The 12,108-nt window shown below is 56.8% G+C and overlaps 2 protein-coding genes across 5 annotated transcripts in view; one reads left to right on the top strand and one right to left on the bottom strand.

Moving 5' to 3' along the window:
• Nucleotides 1–538: 538 nt before the first annotated feature.
• Nucleotides 539–1,321, top strand: PRLH (prolactin releasing hormone). The gene is made up of 2 exons (XM_040231847.1): nucleotides 539–643; nucleotides 1,115–1,321. The coding sequence occupies exons 1-2, from the start codon at nucleotides 544–546 to the stop codon at nucleotides 1,309–1,311; spliced, it is 297 nt and encodes a 98-aa protein (XP_040087781.1). The 5' UTR covers nucleotides 539–543; the 3' UTR covers nucleotides 1,312–1,321.
• A 5,865-nt stretch (nucleotides 1,322–7,186) lies between these two features.
• Nucleotides 7,187–12,108, bottom strand: part of RAB17 (RAB17, member RAS oncogene family) — a 23,740-nt gene continuing 18,818 nt past the window's right edge. For all 4 annotated transcript variants that reach the window (XM_040231851.1, XM_040231850.1, XM_040231849.1 and 1 more), the window contains 2 exons: nucleotides 8,238–8,331; nucleotides 7,187–7,975 (listed from right to left, as the gene is read on the bottom strand). In XM_040231851.1, coding sequence (XP_040087785.1) covers nucleotides 7,863–7,975; nucleotides 8,238–8,331 — 207 coding nt within the window. In that variant the 3' untranslated portion in view covers nucleotides 7,187–7,862. The remainder of the gene's footprint in view (nucleotides 7,976–8,237; nucleotides 8,332–12,108) is intronic.

The following is a 12,108-nucleotide window of genomic DNA, read 5'->3' on the forward strand; positions in this document are numbered from 1 at the left end:
ACACCCACAGTGGAGCAGAGGCCTCCCACACTCCTGGCTCCCAGACACAGATGGACGGACAGACAGACCGAGGCACGTCCAAGACAGCCCAGCTCTGCACCCACAGCTCGTATTCCCCCCAGGTTCCTTCTGATGACAGACAGTCCTTGTAAACATGGCTGAGCCCAGGAGAGGCCAGTACACACATGGGCCACCTCAGCGAACGCTCACTGTGCAGAGCAGAGACTGGGGCCCCCGGGGAGCGAGGGATGCGCACAGAGCCAGGCGCACCTGCTGCTCCGGGCTCACCGCCACCCCAGCAGAGCAGAGAAGTGCACACTGGAGCCTGGCTGGGTGTGCACACGCGTGTGACCCCAGGCACTCCTGTGCATATCCATGTCCATGTCCATGAATGTGTGCACACACTCACATCCACTCTGACACACAGAGTGTGTGAGGCGTTATCCGAGGCACCCCGCTTTGCGCACACGCGCCCTCATGTGCGCTCACCTTTGCCCCCAGGCTGCACCCTCCCAAGCGGGGCCTCTGCAAGGAGCCAGTGGGATGAAGGCGGTGGGGGCCTGGCTCCTCTGCCTGCTGCTGCTGGGCCTGGCCCTGCAGGGGGCTGCCAGCAGAGCCCACCAGCACTCCATGGAGATCCGCAGTGAGTGTCCCGCCCCGCCCCCACCCCCAGGGGTCACAGCGGGGACCTGGTCACTTTCTGGGCTGGGGCATCCTTGCTAAGCATCCCGGAGCTGGGGTTTGGCCTCCTGCTCCCCAGACCCTTCCCCCAGATGGCCCTGACAGCTGCTCTCAAGGGTCCCGACCCAGCACATGGGAGAGGGTCACTCCTCACCACACGGGTGGCCTAGGGCTTAGTGCACGTCACCCATGAGAACCGGGCTGTGGGGACAGGAAAGGAAAGGGAGTGTGTCCTGGTGTGAGTCTGAAATCCTATTTCCTGAAGCCACCCCAGCACCAGAAATGGGCGGACGGGCGAGCCTCCTGTGCGGGGGGGTGGTCCCGGCACGGCCTGGGTGACAGGCAGCGGTGAGCTGAGCACACAGCCGGCCCGGCCACCAGGGCTGCATGCACCAGGGCACAGGCCTCCACGCGCTCTTCTCACTCTTTCCAGCCCCCGACATCAACCCTGCCTGGTATGCGGGCCGAGGGATCCGGCCTGTGGGCCGCTTCGGCCGGCGGAGAGCTGCCCCAGGGAACGGACCCAGGCCTGGCCCCCGGCGTGTGCCAGCCTGCTTCCCCCTGGAAGGCGGCGCCGAGCCCTCCCGAGCCCTCCAGGGGTGGCTGGCGGCCCAGCTGGTCCAGGAGTAGCAGCAGGAGCCTGCCCCCGCCCCTCCCCCTCCCCCAGCGACCTTCCCTCCAGTCCTAATAAAAGCAGCTGGCTTGTTCACACGTGTCTGCGTGGTGACAGAGTGCACGGTGCTCCCCCTCACGGGATGTTAGCCTGGAAGGACCCTCAGAGCCCAGCAGCCCAGAGGCCCTAGGACTCGCCCAAGGGCACCCGGCACTGAGCAGGGGGCTGGGGCGACCTTGGCCACCCACCTGCAGCCCGTGCCGCCCCTCAAGCCACCCTGACCAGTTGCTCAGGCTGCGCACTGCACGAGGCCGCTGTGCAGGGGCCCCAGGGAGGGCATCACGGCCCCTCGGCCTCACCTGCCCCGCTCTCTGCTGCAGTTCTTTTTGCCTCCCTGTTGGTACTTGTGGAAGAGAAACAGGGGGTGCTTGTTTCCAGTACTCTTGGGTTCGAGTATTTCAACCCCATCCTGTGTCCCTTTCAAATTGCACGATGTCCCTGTGTCCTGTTTCTGGCGGAGCTTGCTTTGGTGTCGGGAGCACACAGCCACTGATGGGACAACTGAGCTCCATCCCTACCTTCTGGGAGCCCCGCTTCCCACATGAACCTGGGCCTGGGAACACCCACCTCAGTCCTAAGCCTGGGTGGCACAGCCCCTGGGTACCTGCCAACAGGTGTGGATGCTCTGTGAGCATAAACTCCCTTCCCCAAGGTGTGCCCACCCCTCCAGTGCTGGGGCCAAGAGTGGGCGGGAGGGTTTAACCAGTTGCTTCTGAACCCAGAGCTCATGCCAGCCAGGCCTCTGCCTGTACCCTGCCTGCAGGATCTCAGGAACCCCCAGGCCTTGGGACTCCTTCTGTCCACACTCAGCAGGGGAGGGACACAGAGCCAGCCTGCAGGACCCCAGCCCGGCCACCCTGCCCAGATAGAGGAAGGCAGGGGTCCACGCTCACTGGCCAGCTGGAGGAGGCTGAACCGGCCCAGACCGCCCGGATGGGCTGGGTCAGGGCTGCCCCCTCACCAGCCACAGGGAGGCTGGAGGGAGGACAGGGGCCAGTCCCCTCCCAAGGAGAGCTCCTGCCCAGTCAGCACCGCCCCAGGCTGGACACATGTAGGAACAGGAGTGTGGCCAGTCCCCTCCCAGGGCAGGCAAGTGCTGGGCCCGGCCCGGAAGCAGGGAGGACCAAGGAAAGCGGTTCAACCCAAAGTGATCACATGGCCCCCTCCCACCCATGGGGACACACCCCCAAAGCTGAGAACCGCTGTTCAAAAAAACACATGTATATGACAGTTCCCAGCAGCACAACAGCCAAAAGAGGCAGAAACAACCCCAACCCCCATCAACAGATGAATGGAGATCAAAATGCGGTCTATGCATACGTATCTCGGCTTATTACTCAGCCACGGAAAGGAGTGACGCTCTTCCTAGTGATGCTGCCACGGGGAGGAACCGTGAGGACCGGACGCAACACGACAGAAGCCGGGCAGCAAAGGCCCCCTCGCGTGTGATTCCATTCACAAAGGTCCAGGCAGGCAAGTCCACAGGCAGAAAGTGGTCTGCTGGCTGCCGGGGGCTGCTCCATGGATACAGGGCTTCCTTTAGGGGTCGAAAGTGTCTGGGACTTGGCCAAGGTGGTAACCGTACTAAACGCCACTCAGCTGCGCACTTTAAATAGAAGAGCTCATAGCCCCGTGAGCTGCAGACGTGGAAACATCAGTGTGGCAAAGGGCTTCGGATTCCAGCCACGCAGCACCTGGTACCCAGTTAGGGCAGCCCGTGGAACACATCTTCTGAGCCCAGAGAGTCGGGGAGATGGGAGATTTTATGTATTCTCCAAACTCCTACTATGGAAGTTTTAAACCCACAAGAAAGCTCAAAAATATGATGATGATACCTAATATCCTCCTTTTTTTTTTTTTTTTGGCTGCAAGGCATGTGGGCTCTTAGTTCCCTGACCGGGAATCGAACTGGCTCATTGGAAGCACAGAGTCTTAACCACTGGACCGCCAGGGAAGTCCCTACCCTCCACTTATAATAGCTGGAGTCAGAAAATGTAACAAGCCCTCAGAAGCGAAAGTGAAAGTGGCTCAGTTGTATCCGACTCTTTGCGACCCCTTGCGACAACATGGACTATACAGCCCATGGTATTCTCCAGGCCAGAATACTGGGGCCTTTCCCTTCTCCAGGGGATCTTCCCAACCCAGGAATCAAACCCAGGTCTCCCGCATTGCAGGTGGATTCTTTACCAGCTGAGCTACCAGGGAAGCCCACAGTCCTTAGAAAAGAGCATATAAAAAGGAGGAAATGGGTCAAGAGTAAAATTCTGATAAGGGGATCAAAATCACAAGTGAGTCCGTAAAGATGATTGTTTCAAAGGGTTGTCTGTGAAAGGAAAGGAGGGGAGACAGCAAGTGAAGGGGAGAGAAGAGGAAAGGGCTTGGTTCCACTTGTTTTAAGATGGAAGGGCCCAGACCAGAAAAAGAGAAGTAAAACTCGCACTGTCTGCAGATGACACGACACCATACGCAGAAAATCCTAAAGGTTCCACCAGAAAATGACTCGAGTTACTCAGTAAAAATACTAACAGCTTCCACGATTTTCACTGCATTTACTTTCCCACACTCTCCCCTCTTCTCTCTACCCCTTGGAAGTCAGTTGTAGATATCATATTTCCCCTAGACGTTTCTGCATCTTTCTCCTCAAACGAAGGTCAATCTCCACCATAACCACAAAATTATCATCATGCCTCAAACATTTTGTAAGAATTCCATAATATCATAGAGTTTTTCATCCATACTCAAAACTCCCCAAATAAGGCAAGGAAGTCTTAGTTGCCTTTTTTTTTTTTTTTTTGAAGCCAGACTCCAGTCTAGATTTAGGGTTAGGGTTAGTTAATTCCCGTTAGTCCCCCGTCATCTGATTTTGTCACGACACCGACTCTTACAAGAGCCCAGACACGTTACCTAGTAGGATGATCCACACGCCGCAGCACGTGGCGCCTCCTCCCCCGAGTGCTCTGACCTCCTCCTTCCATCCTGCCCCTGTATTTCCTGTCATCTGAGCAGTTAGGTCCAAGGGCAGAGTAGGACTCAGCCATCGCTGAGGCATGAACGCTCCGTGTCTGTCCTACAGCATGGTATCTGACGGTGGGCTCCAGGTCCCACTCCGATAGGAGCTGAGCCTGACCCTTTGCAAACTCTAAGACCCTCTTGTTATGCCCAGAGTCCAAGTCCCCAAAACTGAGAGAATAAGACGTCCACAGCAATGCAAAAGCATAAAGGGGTTTATTACCAGCTCGAGCCAGGGCCCAGGTTTCACCCAGCATAGTGGAATCCGACAAAGGCCCTGAGCTCTGAATCACATATACTTTTATACAGACGGGTCTTTGTTTCTGTAACAGCATAGCTGATTGGTTAAACCATACGCGCGCGGGACTTTTAAACCTCGCATCCCTATCTGGATTGGCTCGGGTCTGGCGCAGGCGGGGGCTATGGGGATTTTTCTGATTGGTCCAGCTACACTGCCTGCAGGAGTTCCCAGAGCCTCAGCTTTTCTCGGGCCTAGCCTGCCCGAGTGTCTGTCCTGGCTTCCTGGCTTCCATTTGGTCCTAACACCTCTCAGTTTCCCATCTGCTCAGAAACAATCTTCAGAAGTCCTGGGGCCCTGTGACAGCAGCCTGTCTCCCAAAGAGCTCCCAGCCAGGGACTCGGGCCCCCGGGTACCCTTGCTGAGACCAGCTGTCCTCCGTGGGCTGCACGATGCTGATTCTCTGATTTTTCCTCCCGAGCGGATTCTTCTAAAGGAGGTATTTTTCCTTTCTCCCCTTTCTTCCTTTTTTTTTTCTTTTCATTCAACATCTTACAAATGGTTAGATGATTTCAAGTTGTTCTAAATGTGGCCTCTGAAAAGGGACTATTTTAAAAGGAAAAGAATGGATTCCTGAGTCAGCCCCTCCAGGCACTGGGGACTCTTCCAGGGGAGACGGAGGAGGAGCTAGAAACAGAGCGGGAGGGGAAAGGTCAGGACCACAGGCAGGAAGCAGGGTAGCTCCCGGAGGCTGCTTCTCAGTTCTGCTGTGCCTCCTGCCTCCACCATGAGCACACACACGTGCGTGTGCACACACACACAGACTCTGGCTCATGAAAAGGGCTGGAGCAGCTTCCCCAGATGCAGACAGGAGAGAGCTTACAGACTGGACTCCCCCAGGACTGTTTACCCCGGAGAATCTCTGCCCGGAACACCTGCAACCCCAGGGACTCATCTCCCTCCAGGCTCCACACCCACCATGACCTCACAGTCCAGGACACGCTGAGCCCAGGTTTGTGCAGCAGACACAGACAGGCTTCAGAAGCACCTGTCCCTGGGTGTGGTGGAGGCTGTTTCTAGCAAAAACCTGCCTTTTCTTTACAATGCTGGGGAAAATAGCTTCAGTCCTCTCCTGGGACACATTTGCTGAGTGCCTGGCATATGCCAGAATCGTACCAGGCACTGGGAGCCCCATGCCTGACAGACAGGCAGAACCCCTGCCCTCACCGCAGAGCTCCCCGTGTCTGAATATTAGGTCACTGGGTGGGTCTAGACCTCCCAGGGCCCACACTGCCCTGCAGACAGATCTAACACGGAGCTGGTGGGCTCAGGGATACCGTCTACAGAGGCTTCCAGGTGATGCCAGGGCTGAGCCCCACCTGCCTCGTGGGGGAGAAGGTGAGGGAAAGGGGCAATCACACCTGGCAACGGGGACCCCAGGCTCCAGGGTCAGCATGCACCCCATCCCATCCTGCAGGGACGGAGGGAGGCATGAAGGAGGGAGGTGGCAATGAGTCAAAGAAAATGCTTTAATAATAAATTCCAGCCTGAGAAGACAGGAGGAAAGCAATCACATACATGGGTATCCCACTACTAGCGTGATTTCCTCACTTCCGGTTTCATCATGGATGGGTCCAGAGTCCTCTGAAAGACATCTGTTGTTCAGCAAAGCAACTCTCTAGACCTGGAGCGGTGGGGTTTGCTTCAGCGAGCCTGGAGTGCCATCTAGTGGCCAGAGGCAACCTCAGCCTCCCGCCACCTCCAAAGTGGTCTCCTCCTTGGCGGGGGGAGTCTCAGCCCCGCCCGCTCCCCTGGTGGCTCGGTCAGTACAGAGTCTGCCTGCAATGCAGGAGACTACCTCCAGCGCAGGAGACCCCGGTTCAATCCCTGAATCGGGAGGATCCCCTGGAGAAGGAAATGGCAACCCCCTCCCGTGTTCTTGCCTGGGAAATCCCGGGGACAGAGGAGCCTGGTCCACGGGGTCTCCAGAGTCGGACAGGACATGGCGACTAAGCCACCCAGCCCCGCTACCCAGAGTGAGGAAACAGCTCACGGGAAGCGGCCTGACACAGCAAGGGCCCCCATCTCACTCGCTCCATCTTCAAGGGAGCGGTCGTATAGGACACTTCACTGCAGCCAGAATCTGCAGGGCTCGCAGCAGGAAGCGGCCAGGCTTCACCTGGACATCGTCTAGGAAAGAAACACGCGTTTGGGGGACGTCAAGGGGCTCGGCATCAACAGGGAAGGCCGCTTTACGTTTGTCCTGTTGATCCTTACAGGTGACAAAGTGAAGCCACTTTTTTTTTTTGGTGGGGGGGGGATGACAGTGGCATCTTATTTAAAATTTCCCGCCTACTTATCACAGTCCCAGAGGGGGACCAGCATCACCGCCTCCCCAGTAGTAGCTGCCTTTGAACTACCTTCATGGGGCCGCTGGCCTCTCTAAAGGGAGGAACCAGGCGAGCCCGCGACGTGTCTCCACCCGAAAGATGCCCTGTGCCCACCGCAGCCACTGCCGCCCTGCCGGGGGGCCCTCAGGGGACGTGCGTAACAACCCCCGCCTACAAACTCACCAGAGACCACGCGCGAGAAAAGGGTTTACTTTTAGGAGAAAAACTCACTGGGGCAGAATAAGGTATCCCTCCGCTCGAAATCCGGGTCCTCGAGCCTGTGGGCCCAAGCGTCTTGTCCTCATAGTCACCCCGAGAAGCGGACAGTGGGGCCCCGCCCCACCCCCAGCTGCACCCCTCAGGGACCCTCACAGAGGTCCGGCGATGACATGGTCCGCTCCAGTGGGGCCTGCTGACCCCTCTCCCCTGTCCCAGGAGCAGGGGAAACCCCCCCAGCCCACCTCGCGTGGCCTCCTGCCCAGAGCCAAGTCCCCGCTGGCTGATTTCCCCCTCCTTCACTGCCTGGTGGCCAGGCAGCTGAGGAGGGCACCTCCAGGCAGGGTCGGGCGTGCCCACCCCCAGGACATCTGGGATTTAGGTGGAATCTGACATCTGGGGACGTGGAGCCCCCACCCTCTGGAGGCCCCTGGAGACACAAACGTCTCCCAAAGGATTCCCACGACCTTGGGAGGCGATTATTCTAAGGAATGCCGGCTTCCTGCGCCTCAAGGACTCAGGCACGCGCCGGGCTCGACCGTGGACCGGGGTCAGCACCGCCGTCACCACGGAGATGGCTGGAACTCGCTCAGAGGACCGCTGGGGCGCGGGCTGGGAGTACCCGCTCCCCGCAGCTGCCCCTGGAGCGCCGCTTCTAGTAGGCACAGCATCGGCCACGCCGCGAGGGCCGCTGGCTCAGGGTCAGCGGAGTGTCTCTCTGCCGCCTCTGGCCCTCCTTGCTCTCTTCTCTCCGCGAAAGCTCCTGGGCTGTGGACGACAAGAGGGGGAAGCCCAGCTGGGAGGGAAGCCCCCCAGTCCAGCACAGCCCCTGCACCCTTGGCAGCCTCTGGAGCCCCCCCTCCCTCGTGCTCTCCGAGAACCAGGAAACAGGCGCCCTTGACTCCTGTGCACCTTCCAGGTCCCTGGCAACATTCGGCTGGGCCTCAGGAGGCCAGAGAAGACCCATTTGAAGAAGGTGCACCCCACCCCACCCCACCTCTAGCTCCGGGGCGGGGGGCTGGTCACTCACCAACGGCGTTGAAGACCTCGGCCACCTGGTAGTTCCGTTTGGCCGAGGTTTCCGTGAACAGCAGCCCCTTGCTCTCTGCAAACTCCTTCCCTTCCTGGAGGAAGTGACCATGGAAAGTCCACATTAATCCCAGAAAGACCACGGCACAGTTGCACGAGTGGAGAACCTCATTCCTCATGTCCTGTTACTGAGGCTCCTGGGGGAGGTGGTCAGGATTGGGCAGTGGGGCCAGGAGCGGGATGTGGCGCTCACTGGAAGAGGAGCCTGTCACCCTCAGTGGGTTCTGTGGGGAGGCTCCCCTTCCACTGTGGAATCTTGGGGTGGGGGACTCCAAAAGCAAGCCAGACATGGAAGGGGGGTGAGGCCAGCCTGGTGGGAGCCCCCCCGGGCCTTTCTCTGCTCCCCCTCCTTGCTGTGTCACAGGGGTCAGGCTTGCATGGAGTGATGGTGTGTGAAGCAAGGGAGGCTGGGAAACTCCAGGACTGCTTGTGTGGCCAAAAAGGGGAGAAGTGTCCACGAAGGAGGACCTGGGGGCCTCCTGGGCAGGCTCCTCACCTTCGGACCCTCCCAGGAGGAGCTTGGGCCCCAGATGGTCCTGCCTGAGGCTGAGCGGGCCCTGGGGGCTGGGCCAGCCAGGCTGCAGCATCGCACCCAGCAGCATCCACCCTCCTCACCCGGCCCACAGAGCTGCACTCCACCCCCGTCCCAAGCTTCTCAGCCCCTCCCAGGCACAGAGATGGCTCATTATCATTTGTGTTTTAAAGGACAACGTGACCTGGTACAGATGGAGACTTGGTGACTTCAGGTAACTCACATCTGGTCATATCTGCATGCACGCTCAGTCACTCAGTCATGTCCAAATCTTTGCAATCTCATAGACTGTGGTCCGCCAGGCTCCTCTGTCCATGGGATTTCCCAGGCAAGAATATCAGAGTGTGTTGCCATTTCCTCCTCCAGGGGATCTTCCCAACAGGGATCGAACCCTCTTTTCCTGCATCACCTACATTGTCAGGGGGATTCTTTACTACTGCGCCACCTGGGAAGCTCCTGGTTATCTGAATGAAACCCAAATATCTGCCTTTCCCCGACTAGCTTGAGGGTTCCAGGTGGAGTCACTCTAAGGGTTTGTTCTCAGTGCAATGGGCCTCTTGCCCAGGGGCCAGCGTGAGGAATCCCACCCGTGACAAGGTCATGTGGAAGGAAGCCTGACAAAATGCAAGGACGTGATCAGACTTCAGGGGTTCTCCCTGGAATTTCCTGAGCATCCACTCCCCCAAGACCAGAGTCTGCCTGCTTTACTGTGTTATGCTTTCCACCTACTCTTCTGTCATTAACAGGGGGCTGTCCCCCTACCACCTTTTTCTGGAAAAAAAATTAATTTAGAGCTTTTAGATAATAAATTTCCTGGGCATAATACAAGTGTTTCAATCCAAAAACCCCTCTGATGGCTTTCTAGCCTGCCTGCAGGACTCGTACAGCTGCGCATGTAATTGTTTACAGTCTCCCAACCTCGAGAGGCACAGGAATCTTAAAACATCCTAGGAATGCAGGGGATTCCGAGGTGTCAAGATCATTAGAGTAAAACTGATTAAGCATTTCATTGCTGAGCCAATACTTGCTGCCAAATTTTCATATCCTTTATTTTTAGATATAGTTGGTATATAGAAAAATAGGAGACCTGGTATTAGCAACATTAGATCTTTGAGTTAAGTACCTTCTTTGTTATAACCCACTCCGCCTTTGTTCTATAGAGATGTAACTTTAGTGCTTTAAGGAGATGCAGATTAAAGAAAAACACTTCAGGGGAAACGAAATTAACATTCATTAAGGAAGAGAGCCAAAAAGTGTTAGCAAGCCTCCCGGCCAGAAGATAATGTAAATCACCTGAGACCTTTTGTATACAAAAAGATATACAGAAAGAGTCTGGGCTGCTAACACTACATAATTTTGTATTACCCATTGATCTCTATGTACAATCAAAAAGGTATAAAAGGCCTTTCTAGACAATAGAGGCAGGGCAAGTCATTGGAAGGACTGGTTTCCCCCGTGTCTCCACTTTACTCTAATTTCAGGCTGAATTCCCATCTGGGGCGTGGAGGCTCACCATGTCTACTTACTTGTCCTGGCTTCTAAGATCCGTAAGAGAGAGAGCCCAAGGCGGGGCACTCTCCGATATTCAAACGGATGCCAGTGGCCTAAAGTAGATGGTGCAAGTTTCTTGTCTGGAACTTTATTGGTTTTCCACGTAAACCAAGTTAATCAGCCTCTTTTCTCCACTTAATTTTCCTACTATACTATTTCTTCCTAATCTAATCTTATGTTAATAAATAAATAAGTTTTTCCCTCGCCCACGCCATCCCCGCTTCGAATTCCCTGGATCCACCGGGGCTGGACCCCGGCAGCCTCTAGCCCCTAAATTGCAGGTCCCCACCCTTCCGTCTGCCAGTTTGTCCTTGAGGTCCCCCAGGATGGGGTTCATGGTTATCTCACTGCCCGCGGAATGAGAACGTCCAGTGCAGAGACCTTGGCTCCTAAATTCATTCCCCCACACAAGGAACCAGTGTTCCTCAGGGAAACGATTTCCAAGGCTGGGGCTGAGAAAGGGCAAGGTGAACCAGGAACGACTTGGCCAGCCAGGAAGGAAGAAAGACCTCAAAGAATAACGGCAAGAGGGACGATGCCCACTGGGGTGGGGGCTTTCTCAGTGGCCAGATTCAGGAGCAGAGCTCCCTGAACCAGGGAGAGGACCACAGGGGAAAAGTGATACAGTCTGAGCTAAGAGCGTTGTGTGGCTATTCGTTTCCTGATTTGCTCATCATTCTGTGCTTAAGGGCTTCCCTGAGAGCTCAGCTGGTAAAGAATTCACCTGCAGTGCAGGAGATCCCAGTTCAATCCCTGGGTCAGGAAGATCCGCTGGAGAAGGGATAGGCCACCCACTCCAGTATTCTCGGGCTTCCCTTGTGGCTCAGCTGATAAAGAGTCCGCCTGCAATGTGGGAGACCTGGGTTCGATCCCTGGGTTGGGAAGATCCCCCTGGAAAAGGGAAAGGTTACCCACTCCAGTATTCTGGCCTGGAGAATTCCACAGACTGTATAGTCCATGGGGTCACAGAGAGTCGGACACGACTGAGCGACTTTCACTTTCACTTGCTGTGCTTACGTAAGTCAGTCGTTCATACCTGGGAAAGCTGGGAGAAGGGCAGACAGGAACTATCTGTACTATTTCTGCAACAAGTTCTGTAATGCTGAAATTATTTTAAGATGAAAAGCCCCCAAATTACTGTGAAAGCTTCACTGCCCGCTGGTCAGCCTGGCCTCTGCCTGGCCGAGGCACCTGCGGCTCGGGGGTCTGTGCACTCTGTCCCCCCACCCCCAGCCCAAGGCCCAGCCTGTGAGAGCTCGGAGTGAAGAAGAGGCCAGGGTGGGGTCTGGGGTCCCAGGGTCAACAGCCCAGGCCCCAAGCCATGGGGTCCCCCACCCACAGGCTGGCCGAGCCCAGGGCAGGGGTCCCAGGGGAGCAGAGCAGAGGCCCTGTCCGCCCCAGAGCTGGACCCCTGGCCTCCCTGAGGGTCTCCCCACCCAGGTCCCATCTCCCCCACAGCCTGACCTGTCCTCCTCACGTTCTTTCTAAGTCACCCATCAGATCGCCACCCCTGAGCCCACCACCACCACAGTGGGGGGCTCTGCCACTGAGCCCCAGGGCAGCATGGGGCTTCTCTGGCAGCCCCCTGGCTCCAGCCTCCCTCCCCTCCCTACCCCCTGCCACCCAGCACCCTCTCCCTTCATCTGCCCCTCCACCTTTCCTAAACTCACCCCACACACATCTACACACAGACACCACCTCACCTCCTACACACACACCTGTGCACACA

Source organism: Oryx dammah, unplaced genomic scaffold (genome assembly GCF_014754425.2).
Source record: "Oryx dammah isolate SB20612 unplaced genomic scaffold, SCBI_Odam_1.1 HiC_scaffold_28, whole genome shotgun sequence".
In the NCBI taxonomy this organism is placed as follows: domain Eukaryota; kingdom Metazoa; phylum Chordata; class Mammalia; order Artiodactyla; family Bovidae; genus Oryx; species Oryx dammah.

Excerpts from the sequence above, each read along its gene's own strand:
- PRLH (XM_040231847.1), top strand. The coding sequence starts at position 544 with ATGAAGGCGGTGGGGGCCTGGCTCCTCTGCCTGCTGCTGCTGGGCCTG. Across the intron at positions 644-1,114 it reads GCACTCCATGGAGATCCGCA|CCCCCGACATCAACCCTGCC; the intron begins GTGAGTGTCCCG and ends CACTCTTTCCAG.